This window comes from Cupressus sempervirens, chromosome 6 (assembly GCF_028749045.1).
Source record: "Cupressus sempervirens isolate cs-2001-9-10 chromosome 6, ASM2874904v1, whole genome shotgun sequence".
NCBI classification, from domain to species: domain Eukaryota; kingdom Viridiplantae; phylum Streptophyta; class Pinopsida; order Cupressales; family Cupressaceae; genus Cupressus; species Cupressus sempervirens.
This window is the reverse complement of record NC_143123.1, coordinates 403,130,004-403,157,701: the sequence shown is the minus strand read 5'-3', so window position 1 is coordinate 403,157,701 and position 27,698 is coordinate 403,130,004. Positions and strand designations below refer to the sequence as shown.

Genomic DNA, 27,698 nt, shown 5'->3' with positions numbered 1-27,698 from the left:
GCCTGTCAAGTATCTCCTAGATATCTGGTGGATGACCCTTCACCTATGGCTCCTGTGAAGTTGGCATAGTGAAACATTTTTTTGCTCACTCTATGTCACTATGCCGAAAAAGCCTCTGCATTCTCCTCATGGAGACTACTCTACAACTCCCATCTGAAAGTCCTCTAAGTACAACAATTCTCCCTCATGCTGAAACCTCATCTCTAATTTTGCTAGGTTGAGTGTGAACTCGAGTAGCGAGGCCATCCATGTCATGTCGAGGATGACTTCATAGTCTCCCATGTCTACTACATAGAACTCATCCTCCAACTCATAGCCATCTCCAAACCTGATGTAAAAAATAAATATCTTCCGAGTGCATAATAATTTGTCACCATTAGCTACCATGACTCTAAACCTGGCATGCTCCTCAGTCTATAAACCTCTCTTGGCTACCAATTGTGCATCTATGAAATTATGTGTAGCCCCAGTGTCAATGAGTGAGATCACTTTCTACCCCTGGATAGTATCCCTGACCTTAAATGTGATTGCCTTCTGAGCCCCCATTAATCATGCCAATGACTTCTCATCCTCAAAAATGTTGCTCTCCTTTGTAGTACTATCCTCGTCTGAATCAGAGTGTTGATCCTCCCTCTCTGACTGTGACTCCTCTGCTAAGAAATACTCCATTTGATTTGCCGTAGCCTTGAGACGACACTTATGAGATAAATCCCATGGCTCTCTACAATGAAAACATAGCTTCTTCTTCCTCAACTCATTCAGGGTGTCATTATCCAACTTATCCCTTTTTGGCTAAACATCCTTGTGAAAAGATTTTTTATCCTTCTCCTTGTCCTTTTTCATATATGAATCCCTGTGCTGAAATCTGCTCCTAAAAGAAGAAGGTGCTAAGTCACAAGCCTTTTTAGTGGTCTCCTGTAACGTAGCTGGGTCATGCCCCTTGACCCAACCTCGCAAGGGATCTGAGAGTCCATCCATAACCAACACTACTAACCTCCTCTCTGAAATATCTGTGACCAACACAACTAACCTCTGAAATTCACTGATATGTCTCAACTGATCCCCACTGCTTGAGTTGTGCCAACTCCTTAAACTATAACTCAGGATCCCTCGTATCAAATCTCTCTATGAGCTTCTCATTGAACTCGTAAGATGTGATCTGATTATGCCCCAAGGTTACCATGCCATACTGCCACCACTTACGCGCTGGTCTATCCAAGTGAATAGCTGCATACTTTATAGCCTCCTCCTCAGGCATAGGATTCAACTGCAAGTATGTATCTATCTTCTGCACCCAAGCTTGTGCGGTCATCTTCCCTGAAGCATCATAATAAGGTAAACAAAGTTTCACAACTTTCTTTCTCAACTCAAAGTTTTGATCTCTCCCTTTTGATCTAGGTATGTGTCTCATCATCAAGTCCATATAATCTCTAAGTGAAATATCCGCTTGAAACTCTGATCCACTAGCCTCCCAATTTGTCCTGAATTGATCCTGTAACTCAGTAATCTATGGTTCATTAACCGGTTGAACTAGATCTCGGGGTGGGAAGGTGGGTAGAAGAGGTCTTGAGCTCGTTGTTTGAGCTAGGCGTGCAACATGTCTAAAGTTATCAGCCTTATTCCCATTGTTTCCATGTCCATTATTGCTATTAATGTTATTCTCAGGATTGTTGTTGTTGCCTTGGCCTCCATCATTATTGCCCCTATTGTTGTCGTTTCCTCCATTGTTGACATCACCTGGATTAATATTGATGCCCATCTGTCTAGCCATAAGCTGCAACATTATATCCATTTGCCTATTTTGCTCCTATTGCATAAGCTGCCCCTCCTCTAATGTACCCCATAACCGTCTGAACATTACCTCCTCCTAATCTGGACAGGTATTCCTACCTCTGCCTAGTCCTGTATCCCTGTCATCTCAGTCACCCATACTGTTGTCTTGTTCAAAGAATATCTCCTCTGTGTTTGTATGATTGGATTGTATGTCCCTCTGCACAGATGAATTAGATTGTTCGCTCTACAAGTCTAAACTCCTACTTTGTCTTGCTTTGGTATTGTGGAAATTATAAAGCCCCTGTCGCATGCTCAAACATAAATGCTTAGCCCTTTTAATTTCTAATTTGAGCGTTTTGACATTTTGTCAAACACTTTTCCATTATCCGGCTGTTCCAAATTCCCTATAAGACCTCCGCAAGATGGCAACACTTATAGCTCTGATACCACTGTAATGGGCACCTTAGAAATGCCCAAGAACTGAATCAACTACTGATAAAGATTTTAATGTTTTTTGCATAGATTTTGAAATCACATAACATGAATAAGAAGGAATTTATGCAAACTAAAGATTGAACTACTGCTGAAATAATATTAGTTTTCAAACTATTAAAATTAAATACATAGCAAACTCACTAATTACTCCATCATCATAAAATCAAATACATAACAAACTCTTCAACTCACTAATTACACCCAATCTGCCTGTAGCTGGAAATGCGCCCAAGCTACATGTTAATGAAGTTGATAGCAATGAATTCCAAAGGCCAAACCCCAAGGGAATGATGTTTAGAATGTCACAAGAGAGGATAGACGTCCTCTAATGCCAAGAACAGATCTGTAATTTCAGTTTTGTTTGTAATGCTATGACTAAGACAATGAGAGGAGATAAAAAAGAATTCACGTGGACACATGGAGCTAATAAGAGTTTTGAGACATTGAACAAAAGGTTGTCGAGTTACCTGTATTAGCTTTGCCTAATTTCAATAAAGTATTTCAAGTTGAATGTGATGCAAGTAGTAGTGCAATAGGAGTTGTGTTGAGTTAAGAAAGTAAACCTGTTGTTTTCTTTAGTGAGAAGTTGAATAATGCTAAAAGGAAGTATTCTGTGTATGATCAAGAATTTTATGCTATTGTCCAAGTCTTGAAGAAGTGGAGACTGTTAAGTAATAACCATTAGTAGCCCACGACCTCTAGAAACAATATCATATTCTTGAATCCAATATTATGCTTCTTTTGATGTAATCGTTGTCTTCAAACTTTTGAATGAATAGGAATATATATGTCTGCAAGTTTGTCAAACCAAAAAAATGGTTACAACTATCTTTGTTTTCAACAACATGACAAGTGGCAGTAACCAGAAAAATTTAGCCACATCATCGAACCAAACAATTTACACCGCCTTGTTTGACAAAGAATATATATCTGCATGAACATTGGGCGAAGTTCTTCTTTCAATTTCTTTTATATAAGCATTTGTCAAATAGTGGGAATGGAACATTGATTACTATTTCCCCTACAATGTGAAGTTCCCACTCTTATATTGTTGAGCAATTTTGCACCATATTCAAGGTACAAAAATAAATATCAACACTTAGCATCACTAGTAGGGATCATGCTTATGAGCCTCCTCTATTAACATTGTTTCTTTTTCTTAATTCAAGAAATGGAAACCCACTAAAAGACCCCTATTCTTTGGTCGATATCTCTTAAATCAACATTGAGCAATTAGTCAAAATCTCCAATATCCTGATTCAATGCCTCTCTACTAGCCAATTATATGTTTTCTTTTGTAAAGTATTTCTTTAGAAAAGTCGACTTTGATGCAAATATGGTTTAACCCTCTACTTAGGACATTCAACACCACCAAATCCATTTGGCAACATATATCTTTTCACCTTCAAATAACATTTTCCCTTTAAATTAAGCTTTCGCATGCCACATTAATATATATGGGGCCACACAAATATATCATTAGTGGCAATCTTGATAACATTAATCTTTCAATCATATATTTGAACTAGACATCTGATGAATATATTTTTGAATATTTCCCTCAAGTTATAAAAAAATTTCTATGATAAAGGTGTGGATGTGCTGAAATTGTAGAAGTTAAAAATGTTAAGACTGTAATGTTTTCCCTGCCAAATATGAACACAAGTGACTCAAGGATTCACCAATCCAAACAGATGTTTCTATGCCAATATCAAATAATATTCTGCCTGCAAATGGCAACATTTCAGATTGAAATTCTCGAGTAATAACCATTAGTAGCCCACGACCTCTAGAAACAATATCATATTCCTGAATCCAATTTTATGCTATCGATACATGTAACAATAAGGACTAGAATCAGCAATAATAATCCGAGAATAGAAGCATATCGTTGGCATATAGAACAAAGATTGCACCAATTAGAAAGGATAGTTCAGTTATTTTCAGATGATCGTTAATCTAGTTACTTTCAGTTGATCATAAATACAGTTATTTTCAGTTGATCGTTAATCTAGCTATTCTAGTTGATCATAAAAACAGTTATTTTCAGTTGATTGTTAATTTAGTTATTTCCATGGATCATAAATACAGTTATTTTCAGTTGATCGTTAATCTAGTTATTTTAGATGATCATGGATACAATTATCTTTAGTTAATCGTTACACTAGTTATTTTCAGATGAACATTGATGTGGTTATGGTTATTTCAGTTAATCATTAAAACAGTTAATGTCATATGAAAAGGATTTCAGTTGTCTATCAATGAATGTTGAATTTTCTTTATTTAAAATTATTTTTGTTTTCGATATGAAAAACCGTTTGTTACAAGATAGATTTTCTAAAATGGCTCATTTTATACCATGTAAGAAGACATCAGATGCTGAGCAAGTTCCTAAACTTTTCTTCAAAGAGATTGTTAGATTGCATGGATTACCAAGAAATATTATTTCTGACAAAGACAATAAGTTTGTTGGTTATTTTTGGACAACTTTGTGGAAAAAGATGGGTACTGAATTGAGATTTAGTTCTACATTCCATCCACAAACAGATGGACGGACAGAGGTTGTGAATAGAAGCTTGGGTAATTTGTTGAGATGCTTAATTGGAGATGAACCACATAATTGGGAGGTGGTATTGGCACAAGCTGAGTTTGCATATAATAATTATGTGAATAGGAGTACAGGGAAGATACCTTTTGAGATTGTTATTAGAATACAGCCTAGAAGAGTATCAAATTTAAGGGATGTTGGTGAAAAGAAGTGCTACAAGGGAAGAATTTGCTAATTTTATGGAGTCTTTGCATAAGAAAGTGAAACTGAAGTTGGAACAGAGTAATCAGAAGTATAAATAAAATTTTGAAGGGTCCAGAAGAAATCACATTTTTGAAATTGGTGATGAGGTGATGGTTCATTTAAAGAAAGGCAGATTTCCTATTGGAACATATAGTAAACTAGAGATGATGAAGTTTGGATCTTGTAAGATCTCGAGGAAATTTGACAGTGGTAATCCTTATGAAGTTAAGTTACATAATGACATGGATATATCTCCTATATTCAATGTTGCTAATTTGTATAAGTACCATGATTCAAATGATGAAGTTGTTGTATCAGATAGTTATCCTAAGAAGCAGATTGAAGAAGTTGAACAAGTATTGGATCAAAGAGTTAGTAAGAGCACAAGAGGAAAAGATTACTATGAGTATTTGATGAAGTGGAAGAATAGATCAATGGAAGATGCTACATGGATTTCCCAATCTGAGTTGGATTCAGCTCAAGATGTGACACTTGCATGATTCAGGAGAATCATTTCTTTCTACCCTAGTTGTCTAATACAGGAGCATCTTGGGTTTCCTTGCAATCCTGCTCATTTTCTTTCTGCTTGTCAGTGTCGAGTTCTTGTTGGTGCCCAATTGTCTAGTGTTGGCCGAGTGAATTGTTATTTGCTGATGCTTGGTCCTTTCTTTGGCCGAGTTGTCTATGTTTTGGTTCTTAGTAGGAACCGACTTTCATAGTTATTCTGGATCATGAATTTAATGATAGGATCTTGTCTAGGGATGAGTGTTGACCATTTTAAGGTCCGCTTGTCTTCGATATAATGTTATAGAATCTTTTGTAAGCCATTTTGGCAAGTATAAATAGGGTGCTTAGGCTTAGGTTAGAGGTAGAAGGGAGAGGACTAAGAAAGTTGGAGGCATATATGTCTGGAAATGAGAGTTTGAAGTTGGATCATGGATCTTTAATGTATTTTGTATCTGCCCGTAACCCACAAGGCCTTACAGCTGAGCATGTATGCCGACAATTTGATGAATCTATAGAAGTGTTTGTTCTCTCTCATTGGTGTTGTTCTTTGTGTTGTTTGCTTTCCTTATGTTACTCTACAAGGTGGTTTGGATAGTTAGGTGTACCCTAGGCCCTAGTTCTTCTTCCCTCCTTGCACCACGATTTTCAAACAATAATATCTCAAACATCCAGAATCCTTTTTTTGAGCAATTTTTTTTGTTTTGGGGTAGAATTTGGTGCTCTCATAATGGTGTAGATTACTTCTAATCTTTAATCATGAATTTTTTTGAAAATTTGCAAATTCCAAGGTCTTGTTTGGGCTCATGCAATCTCCTTCTCAAGTACTTTTTTTTGGAAGTGCATAATTTTTTCTCTATTTCAGAGTGGTGCTATCAAATTAGAAAGACTATGATAAGAAATTTTACTTACATAATTTGGCTGAACTTTGCAACTATAACGCATAGGCCTTACTTTGGTCTTTTGCGTAGTGATCCAAGTCTATTCTAGCTTGATTATAGGGTGTAATCAATTGTTTGATCTCAATTTGTAATGTGAGAAGTGTTAAAGTTTGATCAGATTTAGATGTTAAGAAATTCTAATTTTAGTTAAAGTTTCGTAGATGCATAATGTAATGCTTTCTAAATGAGATGGTATGATATATCTCTGTTACAACTTATAATAACACTTACTAATTTCCATGTCCTTCAAGTTGCTCTTTCAATGAATATGTATATGATACAAAGAGGCATGTCTCCCGGCGAGACACGTCTCTTGTTAATATCTTAACTCACATTAGTTATTGCTTTAACATATATCACATATGATATTTTCTCAATGTATTATCATGATTATAATATATGATAATAATTTATATATAGATAATATATCTCATATATGTTATATATATATCTACTTCATAGTAATGCTCCATGATAATAATAGTGAAGGATGGATATCAAAAGTTTAAGGCTGATAGGTCATTCAAACATTTGATTTCATCGATTGGAATCATCCTATCAAAGCTATAATTATTAACACTCCCTCTTAGCTAAGGAGAATGATATCTATCCAACTAAACAACACAATGTACTACTCTTACCTCAAAGTAACATTAGGAGTATGGTATGCCCAAGAATATCAACCATATCATATTCACCATACTCGTATCTTTTAATGGTATGTGTACTGACATCAAGTCTCATGATGTCTACTAGAGAAGACATCTACTCATGGTGTCTCCATTGATACTGCATCTCATAGTATCCACCATGCCATATCTCCGTAATATAAGTTATAGTAGTATGAACACTAGTTAGTTAGTTACATAAGAGCTATGCAATATCATGATCTCCATAAACATCATTCATATGACATCCATCATGATAACACATTAAACTATTGTTAAGATCATCACCTTACAACAATAACCACAAGTAAACTTTATTGTAATACATTGTTTAACCAAAAACAACCATTACACAGACACACATATACTGCATTCTGGAACTGTAGCATTTCTTTGGAACTACCAATTATCCATATTGAGAGGATTCATCAAATGCATTTGGAATTACCAGTAATAAACTTGTGTTACAGAAGTGCAATATTTTCATTGAGGAAGATTTCTTATTTTAAGTAGTGTCTCATATATTCATAAGAGGGGATATTATAGAAATTTATCATTTGCAATATTTCATTGAATGAGTTATGATATTCTTGTTCATATTTAAAGTCTGACTTCTTTATTATGCATCTAGACATTTAGGATTTAGCATATATATTTTTTCAAACATATTGCAAATCTGAAACTGAACAATACATTACACATCTGCAAACTTTATCACTATTCTTGTTTTGAAAAATCAAATGCCATGCCCATATTTTTAGATTTTCTATTAAATATTAAAAATTATATTTAAAAAAGTTGATGTGCCTAGGTACCCCCATCCCCTATGTCGAAAAATAGTTGTACCTATACCTATACCAAAAGTACCCAAGTACCCCCGTCCCCGTGCAACTTTGCTATTTATTTATACAATAATATAACCATAATAACCATTACTCGCTATTACTGGTTCAATGATGTTTAATCATCCTTATCATTGATACATTATTAGTATATTACCATAAGTTTTAGAGGCAAATTTAATGGATATTGTAAATGTGAAGGAAACAATATATTTGTATCTAAAACAAAAGCCATACAACAAACATGTACAAATAGATTTTTATCTTGAAACAGTGTTCTATATATTTAGACAAATAACTTGTGAACAATTAATACCAATATGGAGTTGAAGGGATTAAATGACCTAGAATGGGCATATTGAGAACTAGTATTTTCCTTGTATATGGGATTAGCAAACTAAATTCAAATAGTTAGATCATTATACTAGTAATCTTAATTGTTCCTTATATGTGATTTATTGAAAGTTAGTGATTTGATCAATACAATTAGCTCAAGGATATGAATGATTATCTTGCATCACTAGGAATCTAGTTATAATGATAAATGGTTGTTTCTGGAAGTCCTAGGCTGGTTATGTTATTCAACCTCATAATGGGATTACAGGAATACTAGTTAATAATATTTGTCCAATCAAATAAACTAGACCATAGTGTTGGTTCCCAAAACCGCAGCTTGGAAATCCACGAGCCTGCCACTTCTCCAATAGGATTCCACAATCAGTTTTGGTCAACGAACAAGAATACTTCTCGATTCCCCTGCACTTAAAGCTCCACTACACCCAAGCAGGTAAACCTTCACCTCAAACACTAACTATCTGGTTCAAAACTTTTCTATAGCGAATTTAAACTTCTAGAGTTCTCCAACTGGCAAGGTCCTTAAACTCGATTAAAATGAAAATTGAATAAAGGTTGGATGTTTTGTGTAATATTTGTAAATAATGGATTTGATGCTTATAGAAGGAATATATAGATTTTTTGACTTCAATAATAAAGGACCAGTGCCTCTGCTCATCCGGGCAATAGAGTCAACTTCAGTGAATTTTCACGTACAACTTCATAAAGTTCTTATGCACTTATATAGCTAACAATTAAATAATCAAGATGCGACAGGCCAATTATTACGCAATCTTAAATTAGTCCAAATTGAATTTTAACTCCTCTGGTAGGGAGACAAACTGGATACAGATACGGAAACAATTTAATATTACACAATATCTATAATGATCAAATTTAAAATGCTAAATGACTATATCCACTTATCGGATATTTAAATTGTATACAGAATTCTAAAAAATAATTACAAAGGACGATTCGCCTGCAGTTTAAATCTCCTCGCTTTTAATAATAAACAAAGAACATTTTATTTTATTATTAAAATAAAATGATTGAATAATAATAAAATAATTGAATTCATATTACAAAGTCATATTACTGTTCCTTATCCCTCCGTACAAGTAATAAAAATGCTTCTTCTTGAAAATATGAATGTAATTGTTCGAATATTGAATAATGTTATATTTCCAAATATCTGACCCTTATTTATACTCTTATGCAAATAGGGGATGTGACTTTTCAAAAAGTCATATTTATTTAATAAAATATATTATCACCCTCTTCGATGAAAACCGCACCACTTCATTATTAATAATTAATCGATACTTTCCCTTTATACATTTTGTTTATTATTTTAGAACATTTGATTCCCATGGTAGCCGAGTATGAATTGGTTCATTACGATAAAGAGACATCTGGTCTATTCTTGAATCCATTCCTTCGAATTTCCCTTTCAAAGCAGTCGAGCTGGCACACAGATTCTTCATGAATATCAAACTCTGAAGATACTCTTGATGTTGTGTCATCATTGTGAACGTGTCTTTCATGGAGGCTCACCTTTTAGCCGCTTCTCTGATACAATACATGGTATGGTTGCTGCCGTGTATTTGTGATTTACAGTCTTACTGTCACAACTTATGGACATCGCTCTGTATTGGATTCAAATATCATTGCAATCTTTTATTGTCTTCATTATATATACCTTTCAGTGCTTTATACGCTGCTCATACATATTGTCTCAATAACTGTTTCAAAACACCATATTTTCTATATTTTTCTATCTTGCTGAGTACGGCATCTGTGACCCTTTCCGTCTTTAGATTATATAGTGTTCAATATTATTTTTGGGTGTCAAATAAAAAAACTCAATAATTGATTAGTTGTTGCTTGCAGACAAATCTGAACAATTTCCTTTTGTGCATCATATTCTTCTACAGTTAGACTGATATAGCCAGCAGTTTCATCTGCCATAGATGCTTTCTTCACTCCTGCCTTCTCTTTACTACTCATACTCATCAATGAAGATGAAGATTGGATATAATCCATCTTTGTGAAAGGAACAAAGTAGCATTCTCTGTCTTTGCTATTGCGCTATTTATTTCCTTCAGTTAGGCTGATGTCTCACTTCATATGATAAATAACACTGCTGGATGTTTGTTATTTGTTTTGAACCCAAATCTGCATGCTTGTTTTTAACGTTGAATATCTAGGAACATCACTGAGTATCCTTGGGACCAGTTATAACTGTATATATGTTTGATGGATTTATCACTGTACCTCAAACTGATACTTGAATTTCATACACTCCTTAATATCAATCCAGAATACCTCAGAGGTTATACACAACACTGAACCTGATATGATGCTTGACTCTGCCCAATACTCCTATTTTGCAAAAGGGGTCATTGTTTCCTTCAATGGCTCCCATTCATATGACTGAGATTTTACATTCATCATATGCAGACCTGAGATGCATCTACATTCAGGATCAATACCATCAATTGCACAAACCAATATCGATATACAAAGATGTGTGTGAGCTGAAAACTTGTGAAGAATCGGGTTCTGGGAAAAAGAAGGACAGCTAACAAATATAATAGTCAAGCCATAGAAAGTGGTTATCATCTCAGGGTTAAAATGGAATACAAATCAAAATATGGGTTTTCAGATATCCAGAATGCTGAAAAAGCTAGTCAAAATCTAAGATTCAATCAATATGAAAGCTTATCTTCAAGGGGAAAGGGTCAACAATTTTAAAGATAAGATTAATAGTAGGAAAAGATGAAAAGGGTGGTAGACAAATGGAGATCTTGATTTGATAAATCAGGGTTCCATCACATAGCAAGGTTGTTAAATTTACCATCTAGGTGTTTGTAACTGCACACTATTTTATTTTCTCACCATATGATGATTGAAAATGGCTAACCCTATATTGACATAGGAACAACATATTTTAATATATTAATTATTCTCTACAAGCCATGTATATATGTGTAATTTTGTGTCTTTATTTAATGATTAAAATAAACAATAATTATTTAATAATATTAAATACTACCATTAATATTGTCTAGGAGTAACCTATCACAAAAAATATTGTCTAGGAGTACTCTTATCCAATAAATAAATATTTATATTTCACAAATGAAGGAAGACCAACTAGGGAGTCAGTTACCACACTAATCGCTACTTAAGTATTTTTCAGTTAGCTAAGGTCACCGCACTCAAAATATATGTCTTTCATACTTGGTCACACCCGTTGACAAACATTTATGGGATGGGTGGTGCACCACCTAGAGGGGCCGATCAAAAAAGAAGAACAATAATCATACAACACATATCACAGGATTTGATGGAACAACCACGGAAACCATGTTCAATACAGTTAAAAAGGAGGTTCTTTATTTATTCTAGAAGGCATAACAATAAATATAATATTTCCCACCATTTGGACTTACAAGAGGATAGAAATAGGAAACGTGGAATAAGGATATACATGGTCAAAGCAGCAATGACGTGGATATAAGGAAACAAACACAACAGGTACAAGGAGACCGAGATAGTAGAAAGGGAAAGGAAGACAATAGTATCTCCAACCGAGGATCGAACACATGCATTAAACTATCTTTGAATGTAAAGAAAAGAAGGGGAAGAAATAATATGGAAGAGGAATAGAAAGGGAGTACGAAGGAAAGTAAACCAAATAAGACATACTACATTGCCAATACGTAATCCATTCCCACAATGAGGTGGTGACGGAAACCTCTCGGCCACATGGAAGAAAGTATTGAGGTAAGTTAATACAGTGAATTGGGTTAAGTAATTTTGTGCAAAATAGTAATGACTTATAATATATATATATATATATATATATGGTAAATTAAGTACTATTCAATATTTATAAATGAGAAATTAAGTATTATCCAATATTTATAAATGATAAACTAATTGTCAAATCAAAAAATAGTATTTGGATGAATAGTTAAAATTGTGTTCATTAAATGAATATAAAGAAGTAATAGATTAAAGTTCACATGAGTGCCAGTGTAGGGACTATGTCCATCTCTATATAAATGGCTATGTGGTAGTGTAGGATTTGGGTACATGCTAGTGTAGGGTTTGGGGTTGTCTTTAGATAAATGGCTAGTATGGGATAAATGATACCTCATAGTGCCAATGCTGGATATTAGTTCAACCTTTGTATAAATGGCTAATAGTGTCAATGCAAAAGATCAATCCAACCCCTATATAAATGGCTAGATAAGAATGATATAATGGCCAAAATATTCCAATGATGTCAACATATGCATATGTGATAAGGCCTCGGATAGAGAATATCTCTTCCAAGAAGAACCTAAGGAGGTGCACTCTGAAGAAGACGGTGAAATAACTAAGGATGGTTCTTTGATCGATATTATATCGTTCAGAATCTTAGAGATCCTCAAGAGGGTTAGGGATCCCGATTTGGAGATGTCTTTAAGGTGTGGTGTTAGGATAGAGGTTCAATACTATAGTTAGACATGTTATTAGTTGATTCTGATATTTATTTTGCACGTATTACTTATCCCAAGCTAGTCATAATAGTGGGGACATTACAAAAAACATGAGAGTGGACATGTACCCAATATGAAGACTAGAGAATAATAGGTAAAATTGCTACAACATTTGCGGTATACTACAACATATAAAAGCTTTGTCCAGAGCTCAACCAATATGTGTTTAATTGGATTTGTGTTCTCTACCATATCATGTTATCAAATGGACATATGAGTTTAAACTTTATTTATACTTGCATGAGCATTAGCAAATGAATGTTTGGGTATCTAGATATACATGTTGCACCGAATTCCTCTGTTCTCTTTAACTTCAAACTGCTAGATCCTTCGTGAGGGGTAGGGCCTCTCCATTTGGGAGAAGATAGGGGAAACATTTAGTTCATGGTTGGGTGGAAAAGCACCCCAATTATGCTCTCTTGTAATTTTTATCTATTTATCCTAATGTCGATTGATATAATTTTACTTCAATTGCTTGGATGATTCATATCATGTATGAAGAAGTTGCTATTCAATACAATTTATTATAATGATTTGTATGATCAGTAATGTATTAGTGATAACCAAGAAAAAAATTGTGTTCCTTCATTTAATCAAATTTAAATATGCTATAATGTTATCTAAATTGGGTCATAATAGACTCTTCTCCATTATATTCTAAATTGGTGGATCCCTCCTATTGCTTTAGTGCGATGTACACAAGTGAAAAATTATGACCTATCAAATGACACCAAAACAAGCATATGTTCCAAGATAGAGAGCATAGATGACAAAGAAACAAAGAATATAGGGTGCTACAACCCTTATTATTTTTTATTTAAACTCGTTATTTTTGTTCAACTCATACTATGTCCTGCTTTTTAGCTAAAGACTTTTAAGGTCTTGAAAAATTAAAAACAGACCTGCATTCTTGGCCATATCAAAAGTTCCTGCATCATGAAAAACTAATCGCAATACCCCAGCAGCTTTTGCCTTTGATAACACTTTCCTTATCTCACTTTTTATTGCATGTATCTCTGCTTCTTCTACCCTTTGAAAAGCCATTTCAATGACATATTTTAGTCTTTAGTTCTGCAAAGGATACATATAAGACAAGTGATTACATTAATTTTCCATTTCACTTTGAACAAAGTTGGATATTTCTAAAATTAGAATACTATTATAGCTGAAAGATATAACTTTCTCTTTAAATAAGTACATTATCTATTTACTTTAAAAACAAAAGTCATCCATGAGTGCCACCAATGGTAGATTCTCTTTTGAGAAAGGAATGGAGTGCTAACATATTTTCTTTTAAATCTACTTACCAAGAGTCAACTTAACAATGGACACAACATATCTCTTCCCTAAAACATGAACATATGATATGTAACCTGTTCTTTAACCTCTCCAAAATAGATCTTGTGTTTGCTTCAATAACCTTGTTTATTGGTTCTAACTTCAATGTTTTTAGCTTTACTCATTATTTTTTCAGCTTTGTAATGCCCACTTTTTATTTGTCCTACAAATATATTAAATAATTAAAATTATGTTTTAATTGTTTAATTAGGTCATTCATAAGTTCTTAGGTGACCTCTTTTATGTTAATGGAAAAATAATAAATAAGAGGATCACTTTATTATTTCTTGGGCTAAAGTGAAAAATTAAAAAGAAAGGGAATATTAAAAGAGAGAAGTAAAAAGGGAGAATCTCAAGAGTTTTTCCAGTGGGTTATAAAAGAGCAGTAAGAGGCTCATTTGAAATATTTGGAATATTCTTCTCCTTTGATTGAAATTTGAAACCCTTGTGGTTTTGGAGTTAGATTTGATCCACCTCAGCCTCTTGAGGATGCAAACGCTCTTTGGAAGATAAATTTCGAGGATAAAAGGTTCCCACCGAAGTTGACTTTGGTAGAGTCATTCAGATTTTGCATTGAAATTTAAAAATTGGTTCAAAAATTGGTGGTCTTCTTAGAAGACCAAATTGAGAAGTATTTCATTAATTTCAGAAAAGAGTTATTTTTCAAAAGCATAAGTTTAGTATTTTGGAATTGAGATACTTTGGTTCTAAGTCACAAGGTTCGAGTTCAAATTCGAGTTCGTCGATCATAAAATTTAGATGAAATTCGACAAGGGTAAAAATTTAGGGGAAAAATGACATTAAATTTAACTTGTATAAATTTATTTGCTTTTAAATATAAGTAATATATCCACAAAATTGTCACATTAGTTTGACATTAGTTTGACATTGCTAAAAAGTTAAACTAAATAACTCAATACTATTTTAGAATAAAATTATATCATTACAAATAACAATGTTATATTAGATATCATAAAATTCAGATGAAGTTTGGAAAGGGTAAAAATTCACTCAAATCCAAACTTCATGGATGAAATTCGATGTATCTTGTGACTTAGTTTTGATGAATAAAGAAATATCGAATTAAAAAGGAAAACGTTTCATTATTGATAGACAACTTTGCATTATTTGTGCAAGAGCTCTAATTCCATTTCTGGAAGAAACACTTTCCAATTTGATGGAAGTTTAAAGAATTATTAGGAAAGTTTGGTATTGTTTATTCTTCCTTTGGTAGTGCATAATAATACTTTTTTGGTCAATTTATGGAGGCTTGAACTATCTAGCCTTGCATTAGTTTTGGCTATTGGTGAGTACCTGTTGTGTGTGGCCTTTTTTCTTCAAAGCACAAGACTATTTATTGACATCATAGCCTCCATTCACAACATGCTATTTCCAATCTTTTGGTCGTGGAGCTCTATCTAGAATGGAAACTATTAAAGCTTCTTTATTGAATGCAATTCTCTCTCCATAACAAGGGTCATTTTTTGAACATTGTATCAGTAATACCTTTCATTGGTGCCGCCTTTCAGCTTAAATGGTGTAAGAATGATTGCATAGTAATGTTTTATTTTTAAGTTGTTCCTTAGACATATTGTGGCTCTTCCCTTCTTACAGGAGTCTTTTGAAGAGGGATGACTCATAGTTTTCAGTTGATGACATTGTGGCTGCTTGACCATGGCATGAGGACCTTCTTATGGTGCAATTCCATCTGTTATGGCATGACTCTTCACTTGGGGCAAAAATATAAGATTGTTGACTCTATTTTATTGGTATGAGCGATTTTCTGTAGTGTGAAAGTGTTGATCCGAAAGCAGATAGTTTCTTCAGTATTTGTGACTTTGAGACATGGATAAAAACTTTCCCTCGTAAAAAGCTATTCCTTTCTGGTCATGACTATCAGGTGCTTCTTGGAGTATCGCCTACCTTAATGTCATGTCCCATGATGAGAGGACATAATGGCCAACCTATGTAGATTCTAAGTGCAAACACAACCTTTTGGCATATAAGTGAAGTCTTTCATTATGGGTCAACTCCACCTGAATATGACAAATAAAATAAAATATTAAGTTACGAAAACATAGTCTTACTCTTCATAATGTTTGGTAAGGCCGACTGTTCCCTATGTAGTGCAGCCAACCTCATTTGTATAGTCACCTCCTTTTCCTCTTGAAGAGAATACAAAGAGGACTTAAAGTGGGATGTTCAATAGTAAGGAAAAAACAATGCAAAAACAATCGAATGAAAGCAAAGTTACAGAAAATCTAGAGCACAAAATTATGAAGGACGATTCGGAGGGAACATCTACATTAATAAATACAAAATATTATTAATATCAATGGTTGGGTAGGTATTTAACAACAATGACATCGAAGATTAACAGGAACCAGAACATGGTAACAAAACAATCTTAACTATGCAGAGATCTTAAGGAAGGCACTAACCATCTAAAGGCATGCAATCCATCAAGGGGTCTTGCAAACTAATGGTGTTAACTAATAATCATCAGTGGGACACCAATGAGGAGATCTGACCCTCATGAATGGACAACCAATCCAAAGGACGCGCCACTTAAAGGAAATCACAAGATATTAGGGGAGACAATCTAGTAGCCGCCCAGGCTAACTTCGGGCACCTAGAACTCTTAATCCATATGTCAAAATTTGTCACTTCTTTCGGTGAACCACCATAGGTGAGTGAAGAGATTAATGCTAACCTTTCAGCTTTTCCACATTTACAAAGCTCTCTATAGAACTTGTAGAGTGCGAAGTGGTCTAAAAGTGCCATTTTAAAACATTCACCCGGAATCCGTTATGTTCACCCCCAATGGCCACTCACCAAAAAATAGTACTTTTTTGCACAAATAGACCAATCAGCAACCAAGAAAGTAAAAAATGATCAACTATTAGTGCATGTGTGATTGGCTATTAGTACATGTGCTATCATGTTTTGGGGCTTTTTATGAGCGGAAATTGGGGGTGATAGGTAACTGTAGATGCCACTCATTCAAACATGGGCAGCAACTGGCTCGTTTCCCCTAGACCACAAGGGAAGAAGCAAAATCATATGGCATCAAAGAAGGTCAATCAGCATTCCAGCTCATATATATATATATATATATATATATATATATATATATCAGACAGCAGTTACATATATATCAGATATTGCGGTATGATATAATGCATTGTCATATGATTTAGATAACTCATCATATGCCTTTATTTGATAAGTATGAATGTATGTGTTTTGAGATTTTCACACCATAGTAGGGTAGTTGTCCCAGGTAGTCCTAGCTTAGTGGCAATTTTCAAGTCTGCGAGTTGAAGAGAAGGTTTGAGCAATTTTGACACATTAGCGAATCAGCTCAGTCACGGATATGAGTGACAGTTGCCATGCTAATTGAGGCGGTGGAATTGAAGTCAAGAGATTTGTGGTGAAATGAATTGGAATCCTTTGAAAATCCTTGTTCCAATATCAAATTTATCATGCAAAAGTTAGGAGAAGTTGTAGGAGATAACACTGGAGGCATGCTGATTCCTAAAATTTGGTTGAGCCTGGAAATATTTTAGAATCTCCCAAAATCTAAAATCTCCATTATAATTCCTATAAGTCTGAAGCCACTCTCAAATATCCTGACAGCATTTATAAAATATAACTTAAAGAATAAGAAATGTATACTAAAATGTTATATTTTTATAGTCACACAGTTTTTTTTTTAAAAACCTAATTTGTGCTCGATTGCTAAAAAAACATCACATAACTATGCAAAAATCCATGTACAGTTATGCTAAAAACCATGTACAACTATGCTAACATTGATGTACAATACACCAAAAACCACGTACAACTATGCCAAATTGGTGTACAACCAAGTCAAAAACCATATATATAACTCGCTCAAAACTGTGAATAACTCTCGCAAAGTGGTTTAACTTAGCATAAAACCATGTATAACCACTGGAAAAATCGCCTTTAGTTGATAAACCTCGTGCAATCATTAAAAAAAACAATGCATGACTTGTCCTTTTAACTAATTTGCCAATGAAGGAGAGGGGCGATTTTTGTTAAAACCAAATTGTTCAATAAATAGGCCAAGTTGGCCAGCATTAGAAGGTCTTAAAATTGAAATTAAAACTTTGTTTTCCCTCTTAATGAGGTCAGCCCAGGCAGGAGATAGCACCCCTTGGACATGATTTTCTATACAAGGGAGGCAGTTTGCCTCATTCCAAACCACAATCACAGGAAGTTCAAACATAAGCAGAGCAGATCCAGTTGAAATCCAGTGAATTTCACATCAGCTGCTCAAGTTAGGAGGGAGATTGAAAGCATTGCTTTGAAATAAGACTTGGAAAAACACCAGATTTGGACAAATTCAAGGGTTCGAACTCAGATTTCCAAGTCTTGAAAAGGAGCAAATTGCAGGCCTGGGTCCGAAAGTCAGAATTTGGGGTAACTTCATGCTAAGATCAGATTCTAAACACCCAATTTTTTGGTCTTAACCAGCAAAATGAACATCTGCAATGTAAGTCAAATAGAATTGAAATTTGTTTAATGTTGTTGCATGAATTAGTTCAAATGCAACTACAATGCTAAGATTAGGTAAAATGTTTTATATTGCTTATACTTAACATTTTTGTGAATTTGACACAAGTATTTTCTTATTTTGCAAGGCCAAGGTGAAGGATTGAAATGCTCAAGAACATGGAGGAACTATGGCAAAGTACAATATAAAGACTTCATACATTAGCAACTTGCAAGTGGTTCATCCATAGGATAAGCAAGATGGTAGTTGAAGTTGAAGAACAAGTGCCAGATCACAGTCAAGGTCAAGTCACCAAAAGAGAAATCAAGATTTCATGTACAAGCAATTTCAAGATCATGGCAATGAGAAGATTTCCAAATTTTGAAGGTGGAGAACTGGTATTAAAACAAACAATGCAAGATGGGGGTGTTGATGTGGTGCCTATCTATTTCTAACCAATCAGAAAATTCAAGTTTGCACTTGTTAAAGATCAGTCAATCATATTACGCCAAGTATACATCAAGTCAACATCATGTCTCTACCTAATCTATTTGCTCATTGATCTCTCAAAAACATTGTAATTTTTCTATTCGCCCACAGGGTGGTACCTTCATATAATTGTACAAGCATTTAATGCTTGTAGTTGTTTGTTAAATTAGGGCATTATTTGAGAAATCTTGGCCCTTCATTGTAATTGAACAACTATAAAAGGCCAAGGCCTTCTCATTTGTGACCCATTAGATTAGAGGTGGAGTCTATAATCCCCATTTTTGAGATTGCCATAATTCTTGTCCTAGAATCATAAATTCCATTAAAATAAGATTTGTAAGATAGAAATATAACTTAACCAATTAAAATGCCTTTTACCAAGATAAATTTAGATTTAGATTCTTCAATCACCAAATAAGGAACAAGTGCCCATCTTTACATATATATAAGCTAGTTATATCATTAGTGTAGTCAATCTTAAGCTTTACAACAACAAATAAATAGATGTATGGGCCATGTCTATGGTGATGGGTGAATAAGAAGACATGATGAGGTGCCTTTTTTGTCGCTGCCATAGGCACAAGGGTAGATACTGTTGGAATATGAAGTCATCCATCTAGTCATCTAGTTGTGGTTGAGTCATCCAAATGCTCATGTAGTGCAACAAAAGGCACCACACCAAAGGCGTCCCTATTGGAGGTGCAAAATTTTGGAGACTTACTATAACTAGTAACTTTGTATGACTTGACTTACTATAGATAGTAATTTGTTTTGGTGGCTTGCCTAAAATAGTAATTTTGACAAGTGTTTAACATGTAGTTGTACAAGTCATGCTTAGTAAATTTAGTAAGTGGTTTGTATTTTGAACTCAACTCAGTCATTTTCTACAACTCGAAGTCATGATTGTTCATATGTTTTGAACACTTTTGTAACTGTGGAAATTCCTAAGCAATAAAAGTTAAGAGATTGGCCTATGATTTTAAACTGGTATATTTTTACCAGGATTTTCCACACAAATGTTGTGTCATGCATTTGCTCAATTCTACAATTTTCTACACTAAGTTATTTTCCATTATAGATACTCTATCCCCCTTAACCCAGTACCTTATGGGGTTGGGATACCTAGCAGAATCATTATGTTCTCTAGTATTCTATCTCATTCCCTTCATATAGCTAAGGTCCTTTAACTATTGTAGAAATATATACCATATGTTTTGGAGGAAGGATTACAATAGGATGTCCTAGCTCAACCCTAGGCCAAAGAGTTGAACCCCTTGTCCCTCCCTTCATAACTAGTGCCTTTGCATCATGTAGACCATGCTCATTCCACCGTGGGACTTATCCTTTGCCTTTTTATGATGTAGTATGGTCCATTCCACTGCAAGACATATACCTTGCCTTTGTATGATGTAGCACAACCCATTTAACCGCAAGACTTACCTATCTTGAACTGTATTAATATAATGCAATTAAAAATATAAATACACAGTATTCAACCCAAGTCACACATTCCATATGTCCATATATCAAGTTGTAGATATGAATCAGAAATTATCTTAATGTAAACAAAATGCATCCTATCTCAAAAGTATAATACTATATGGATGTTTGGTGTGAGTAATATAAGCAGTCAAGTATTGACTATATGCACTTAGTGATGAGTAGTAATAATTAATACGTCATGAATATTAGATACTCATACCAATAATCACAAATAATCTATTCTAATAATTGTTTTTTGTCTTTTTCCTTCTTTCCTTCTTTCTATTCGATGATTACATCCTTGTCTCCATTGATGATTCTCTAACAATCTCTTATTTGATATCTTTATCTAATGTGTTTTTTGGAACTTCCCTTCTTGGCTTCTTGCTCTTCTTTAATGAAGTTCTTCAGGCTCTTTTTCATGATCGGTAGACTGACTCCCTATGCACTTATGAGTCAAATAATGATACGATTAGTTTACAACGTACCTCTAATGACATCGATGCCCCCCTTGCACAGAATGGCAAACACCTCCTTCACCTCTATGAGTCTTTTGCTCTTGTGTTTCTTGACAAGCTCCCTTGCTTCCCCGACTTTGAGTTGTTTACCTACTCACCCATTGCGTTGGTGCTAGTGTCATTGAATGCGTCCTTGCCTTCACCTCCCTCTTTCCCTTTGTTAGTTGCTTCTCTGTCTCCTACCTTCCGTCAGCTGACCACTCCCTCCTTAGCCTCACCTTTCGTGCCCCTCTCATCAACCCCCTCTCCCACCCATGTCCTCCCTCCCTGCCCTGCCCTTGCCTACCCACGCCACCTTTTCCTTCGTTGATGTCAATCGTGACCTCTTCATTGACCACCTTGGGGGCACTCTTCGGGTCGCTCCCTTTATGAACTTGTCACATGCTTCCACCATGCTTGACCTCATCTCCACAACGATTCGAGAGCCTATCATCTTCTCTTTCCCTCATTTCTCTAGCCCCCTCGTGGCTTGTCCCTCCCACCCGAGTTCCTCTCCCCATAATAGTTGGTTTAATGACGACTGCAAGTCCTTCCACCGCCTTATTCACTCACATTTACCGATCAAGATCCCTCCTTCCCCCGAGTCAGGCTCTCCTACCATAGCTTCCTTCGCTATAAGAAGTGTATCTTTTACCTTGAGCAGTGTAGGTCCCTCATCTCTTCCCTTCAAGCCTCCCTAAAGCACTTTTGGCATGTGCTCTTTCCCCACTAACCTGGATTTCAGCTCCCTTATCTCCTACACATCTACCCTCTATGACATTCCCGATTATCCTCCACCTTGCATCGCCCCCCCCCCCCCCTCTTCATTGCCACTTCTTTAATATATCCATCATTGCCAAGGCCATTAGAACCATGAGTTGAAACAAGGCGGCAAATGACGAAGGGTTCCAGGCTAAACTCTTCAAGCTAGGGATTTATGTTCTTGGTTTGTATCTTGTTAATCTCTTCAATAAAAAGGTGTTTATGGCTTTTTGTCGTCTTGGTTTCACCATATTATTCACCCGATTCACAAGGTTAGCTCAGCGTCTGATCCAAGGAACTACAGGACCATTATGATTGGGCATAGTTTTGCACATTATTCTCACAAGACAGCTGGACAAACTAGAATGCAGGGCCAGAGGCCAGGCTTATTTCAGAGCTGATTTTCAGACTACAAACCATATTCTCACCCTCAAGTCCATCATTGAGGAGGCTCAGCACTGCTTGGCAAAAGTCTAATACTTGAGACCTATCTAAGGAGTTTCTCCATTCTCGAGGACAACTCTTATCTCCATCTAGTCTTGATTTCCATCCTTCCCTTTGTTGAGGATGTAGTGTTTTTTTCTTCCTCCCCTAATGAGTTACAGTGTCTTTTGGACAAGTTGGCCTCCTTTTGTGATTCTCAGCAATTGGTGGTCAACATGGGCAAGACCCTGGTTATGGTTTTCAACTGCTTGAAAATCTTTGATCTCCACTTCTCTTTTAAAGGGACCAAGATCAAGATGACTTCCAGCTACAACTATTTGGGCATTAGGTTCTTTGGGCCGCATTTCACTTTAAGACCAGCTATGATGTTGTGGGTCAACAAGGGGTTGGGTTCACTTGCTTTAATTTCAGAGATAGTGCTTTAGACACCATTTCCAAGATACCACGTCTAAGATGTATATCTTAGACTCCCTGGTCAGACCTACTATCCTTTATGGTTAGACCGTTTGGGGGCCCTCCCTATTGGCCACTGACTGGGTTTCGATGGAGAGGGTTCAGACTCTTCTTCAACGTCTCATTCACTGTCAACCAACTACTCCTACCATTATTATCTTGGTCGAGTTTGGTACTCATCCCTTCAGACTTTGCACGATTTTTGACGTAATTTGATTACTTCACAAACTCAAGGGCTTTGTGAACTCTATTGATGGAAAATATTGTTATTCCTACTTGGCCTTCTGTTCCTCAACTTTGATTGCAGCTTTAGACCCTACTAGTCACGCTCGTCATTGGTATGCTCATGCCTCCAATCTCCTTCGCTCTGTAGGTATCGATATTGACCAACTCCCTCCCTTTCAGTATTCCCTAGACACTCCCACTCATCTCCCCCTAGTCAAAGTTCAATGAGATTACCAAGATGGAAATCTACAAGAGGTTTATTCATGTGACTTGAATCGACCCATCGAGGGGCCTCCGCCCATGTGTGGCTTTCTATGTAGAGCACTATATTGACATTCAGGATGGTATTATTGTTCAACCTTAGTACTCTTCTCAACTGTGCCCTCATGCCTTACATATCCTATTAGGCTCCTTCAAAGCTGGCTCTCACCGGCTCTGTATCTAGACAGACCAGCAGAGATGAGCGGTTTTGTCAGCGTTGTGACATGGGTGTTGCTGAGACTAAGATTCATTTCCTATTCTACTATCTGATCTATTATGTCATGAGCCATGATTAATTGTATTCTTTCTTTATAAAAAACATATGCTTAGATTTGTTTTATTTGAGTTAATATCTTAAATACATTATTGTGATAACACTATTGTTAAATTATATCAATCAATAGCATAACCATTATAATGTTAATTAATTAATAGTATTAATGTTAAACTAATAACATGAAATACAATTAAAATACTATCACTCTTATTTATTATATTACAATTATCCTTACCATAAACTATAGATACTTTTAAATTCAATATATATATATATATATATATAACTTTATAAATCCAATTAACGTACATAACTAAACAACATAGCATTTAATAAAAACAATGATAAAACATATTTGGGACACGTCCCTTCACTCACATCTGCTCCAGCCTAATCAAGCGATATTTATTAGGGTTAGGGTATATTTCGAAGGCATAGAAAGTTCTGGGAAAAAGAAGAAAGGAAGTAAGAAGCGAGCCTTTCGGATTGCATAGAGATCTGCACCAGGGGGACAGTCATACACCACTGTCACTACATCAAAGGTACGACCCAGTACCACAATCCCTGCGTAAAAGAGTTGTATGTCAAGTATTGGCCGTAGTACATCAGGGAACGCCGCCCATATACATCTAAGGAAAAAGGTTAAAAAGAAACAAAAAAGCAAGGCACAATACGTGAGTGTACAGGCTCGAGTACACAGTTCGTGGACCTGTCAATCAGCAGAAAACTAGCATACTAATTGGTATGTATGAAATATATCGGTTCCTTGAATATGTTGAAAATTTCATCAATGGTAAAATTATGATACAAGTTTTGTTTTAATATATATACATATTGATACAAGTTTGTTTTAATATATATATAAATATGTATATGTATATATATATATATACAAATATATGTATATATACACAAGTAGAGATATGAATATGTAAAATGAATTTAGATAAATATTGAATTAAGGATATATGGATAAATATATATATAAAGACACATTCATAAGGATCCTCATTAGGAGCATATTCTAATTATAGTACATAAGGGTTTGTTCCTCGTCCATATCATGATATCTTAAGGTAGGGAATTTGTGGAGGGAGAGGCAGAGTAATTTTGAGCACATGAGGATATCCTCTAGGGAACCGCTTGTAGTCTGTTTCACGCGCCCTTTGGCACTGTAAGTCTTCCATCTTATGATGATCATAATAAGGAGAGAGAAAAAATTCTATGCCCTATATGAAGAAATCTTTCAAAAGATTATGTTCACTAGATAATCACTCATCCACTCCCCAACTTAATAATAATGATGGTTATATGTTGCTAAATATTGAATGATTCTCTAACTAATGCCTAAAATTTGGATTTTAGGTCAAGGGTTTAAAAAGGGATCATCACAAGTGGTATCAGGGCATGATCCTGCCATCCTGTAAAAATAGTAAATGAGAAAGGGAGCAAAAATGAGCAAACAATTATCTAATGAACTTAGGAATATTATGGAACAAACAAACCAAACTCTAGCAGAGCAAATAGAGAGATCAAACCAAGCACTTCTCCAAGCATTGCCAAACATGGGAAATTCCATAAACAAACTAAAAAACAATAATTCTAGTGGAAGAAACATAAGTACAAACCACTTAGAAAATAATGGAGCTTCATCATCCCGGGTACCCAAACCCTCCTTTTTACCTAGGGAGGAACCCTCGATGGAAGGGGCAGGACAAACAACCAATAATGCTATTGAGAACACAAGAGCTTGTGCCAGCCTTGAACCAGAAATCAAAGAGCTAGTAACATTTAGAGAATTCTGTGAAGCCAACAGACAAGAAACTCCTAGGAGAGAAAGAAGACATCAAAATCAAGATTTTAAAAGCAAAGCAAATAAAGTAACATGTCCAAATTTTGATGGATCAGGAAAGTCCACTGCACATGCTTGGCTACAAAAATTGAACACTTATTTCACCCTTAGCCCTATGACGAAAGAAGATGCACTTCAATTCGCAATTCTTCACTTGGAGGGAACGGCACACGATTGGTGGCACCATGGCCTTATTACTCAAGGGCACCAAAATATCACTTCTTACAAAGAATTCTCTCAAAAACTCATTAAGAGATTTGATAGGAGGCATCCCCAAGAGAATTTTAAGGAATTGACTCAAATAAGGCAGCAAGGAACAGTGGAAGATTATATAAAAGAGTTCCAAAAGATTTCAGTCCAAGTCACGGGAGTAGATGACGACTGCTCCACCTACTTGTTCATAGAAGGATTAAACAACTCATTAAAGGGTTTAGTAAGTGCCCTAAAGCCTTCATCCTTAGACGATGCTTTTGAAATAGCAATATGACTGGAGGTCTCAACCACGAATAACAAGTCATGGAATAAACCCAACACAAAATCTCACAAAAAAGATAAGTTATACAAAAAGTTTGTACCTACAAAAGAATGAGAGGAGCTAAAGAAAAAGAATTTATGCTTCAAATGCCAAGTACCATGGGGGCCAAGCCATAGTTGCAATCAGAAGAGAAACCCTTGTCGCAATTCTAGTGAAGACAGGCTACTAGGACATAAATGTAAAAAGAGGGGCTGCCTCCAAGGAATGGAAGAAGATCCTGAGGAAGAAAATACCAAAAAAAGAGCAAAATCTGAAGAAAGCAATGAAATAGAAGAAGAAGGAGAAGAATATGGAGTGATAGCCACTATTACTCAATCCTCTAAACATCAAGTCTTAAGAATTAGGAGCACTCTCGATGGACAAAAAGTCATTGCACTAGTTATAGTGGAGCATCCCACAACTACATTGATGAAAAACTAGTTAATAAAATGAAGTTAAAAGCTGAAAAGATCAAGGGATTTACTGCTACTCAAGCCACTGGATCATTGGTACGATGTACAAGGATGATTCCACAACAAGAAATCACATTAGGAAGAAAGCACACCATCAAAGAGGACTTGCATGTGGTTCCACTAGATTCAAATATAATTTTGGGGGCTCCATGGATATTTTCTTTGGGATGTTTTAAGTTTGACCTTCCAAACTTGAAGATCCAATTTGAGCACGAAGGGGAAAAAATAACATTGGAAGGAATACCTGATAGTTCTACAAAACTAGTCTCATGCAAAAGAATAGAAAGAATATTACAACATGGTCAAGGAGAGTGGGTTGCACAATGCTTAGTATTAAACAAATCTACTTCACAAGAGTCAGCCATTCATATAGATATTGAGCCCATTATTAAGAAACATAAAAAGGTGTTTGAAGAAATTCCACCCGGATTACCACCCAAAAGAGGATTTTAACACATTATAGAGTTGGAAAAAGATGCTAAACCAGTGACTACCACCCCTTACCGACATCCTCAAAAATATAAAGATGAAATTGAAAAAGCCATTCAAGAACTCCTAGCAATGGGACATATTCAACCTAGTTCAAGTCCTTTTGCATCACCGGTGGTACTTGTTAAAAAGAAGGATGGGACAATGAGGATGTGTATAGATTATCGAGCACTAAATAAGAAAACTATTAAAAATCGCTATCCCATTCCTAGGGTGGATGAACTCATAGACGAACTTCATGGAGCAATGTATTTCTCTAAGATTGATTTACGATCAGGATACCACCAAATCAAAATGAGGAAGGAAGATGTTCCCAAGACGGAATTTAGAAGTCATTATGGACATTTCGAGTTTCTAGTTCTACCCTTTGGCCTCACTAATGCCCCGGCCACTTTCCAATCATGCATGAATCATATCTTGCGGAAACAACTCAAGAAATTTCTACTTATATTCTTTGACGACCTTCTTATCTATAGTAGGTCATGGTCAGAGCACCTCCAACACATTGAAGAAGTCCTAAACATATTGGAATCTAAATCCTTATTTGCAAAAGCATCAAAGAGTGAATTTGGGTTAGAAGAAATTCTCTATCTGGGTCATAAAATCAGTGCCAAGGGTGTAAGCATGGATGAAGAAAAAGTTAAAGCAATAAGGGAATGGCCAAAACCCAAGACCCTAACTCAACTTAGGGGATTTTTGGGCTTATGCATACTACAGATG

General features: G+C 35.4%; 1 protein-coding gene and 1 long non-coding RNA gene across 3 annotated transcripts in view; one reads left to right on the top strand and one right to left on the bottom strand.

Moving 5' to 3' along the window:
- Positions 1-27,698, bottom strand: part of APX6 (ascorbate peroxidase 6) — a 111,171-nt gene that overhangs the window by 26,379 nt on the left and 57,094 nt on the right. For both annotated transcript variants that reach the window (XM_089788300.1, XM_089788301.1), the window contains exon 4: positions 13,803-13,930. In XM_089788300.1, coding sequence (XP_089644426.1) covers positions 13,803-13,930 — 128 coding nt within the window. The remainder of the gene's footprint in view (positions 1-13,802; positions 13,931-27,698) is intronic.
- The window catches only part of LOC149552760 (uncharacterized), a 70,163-nt gene continuing 52,179 nt past the window's right edge, over positions 9,715-27,698 (top strand). The window contains exons 1-2 of the long non-coding RNA XR_016352967.1: positions 9,715-9,934; positions 18,909-19,158. This is a non-coding gene — a long non-coding RNA (uncharacterized LOC149552760). The remainder of the gene's footprint in view (positions 9,935-18,908; positions 19,159-27,698) is intronic.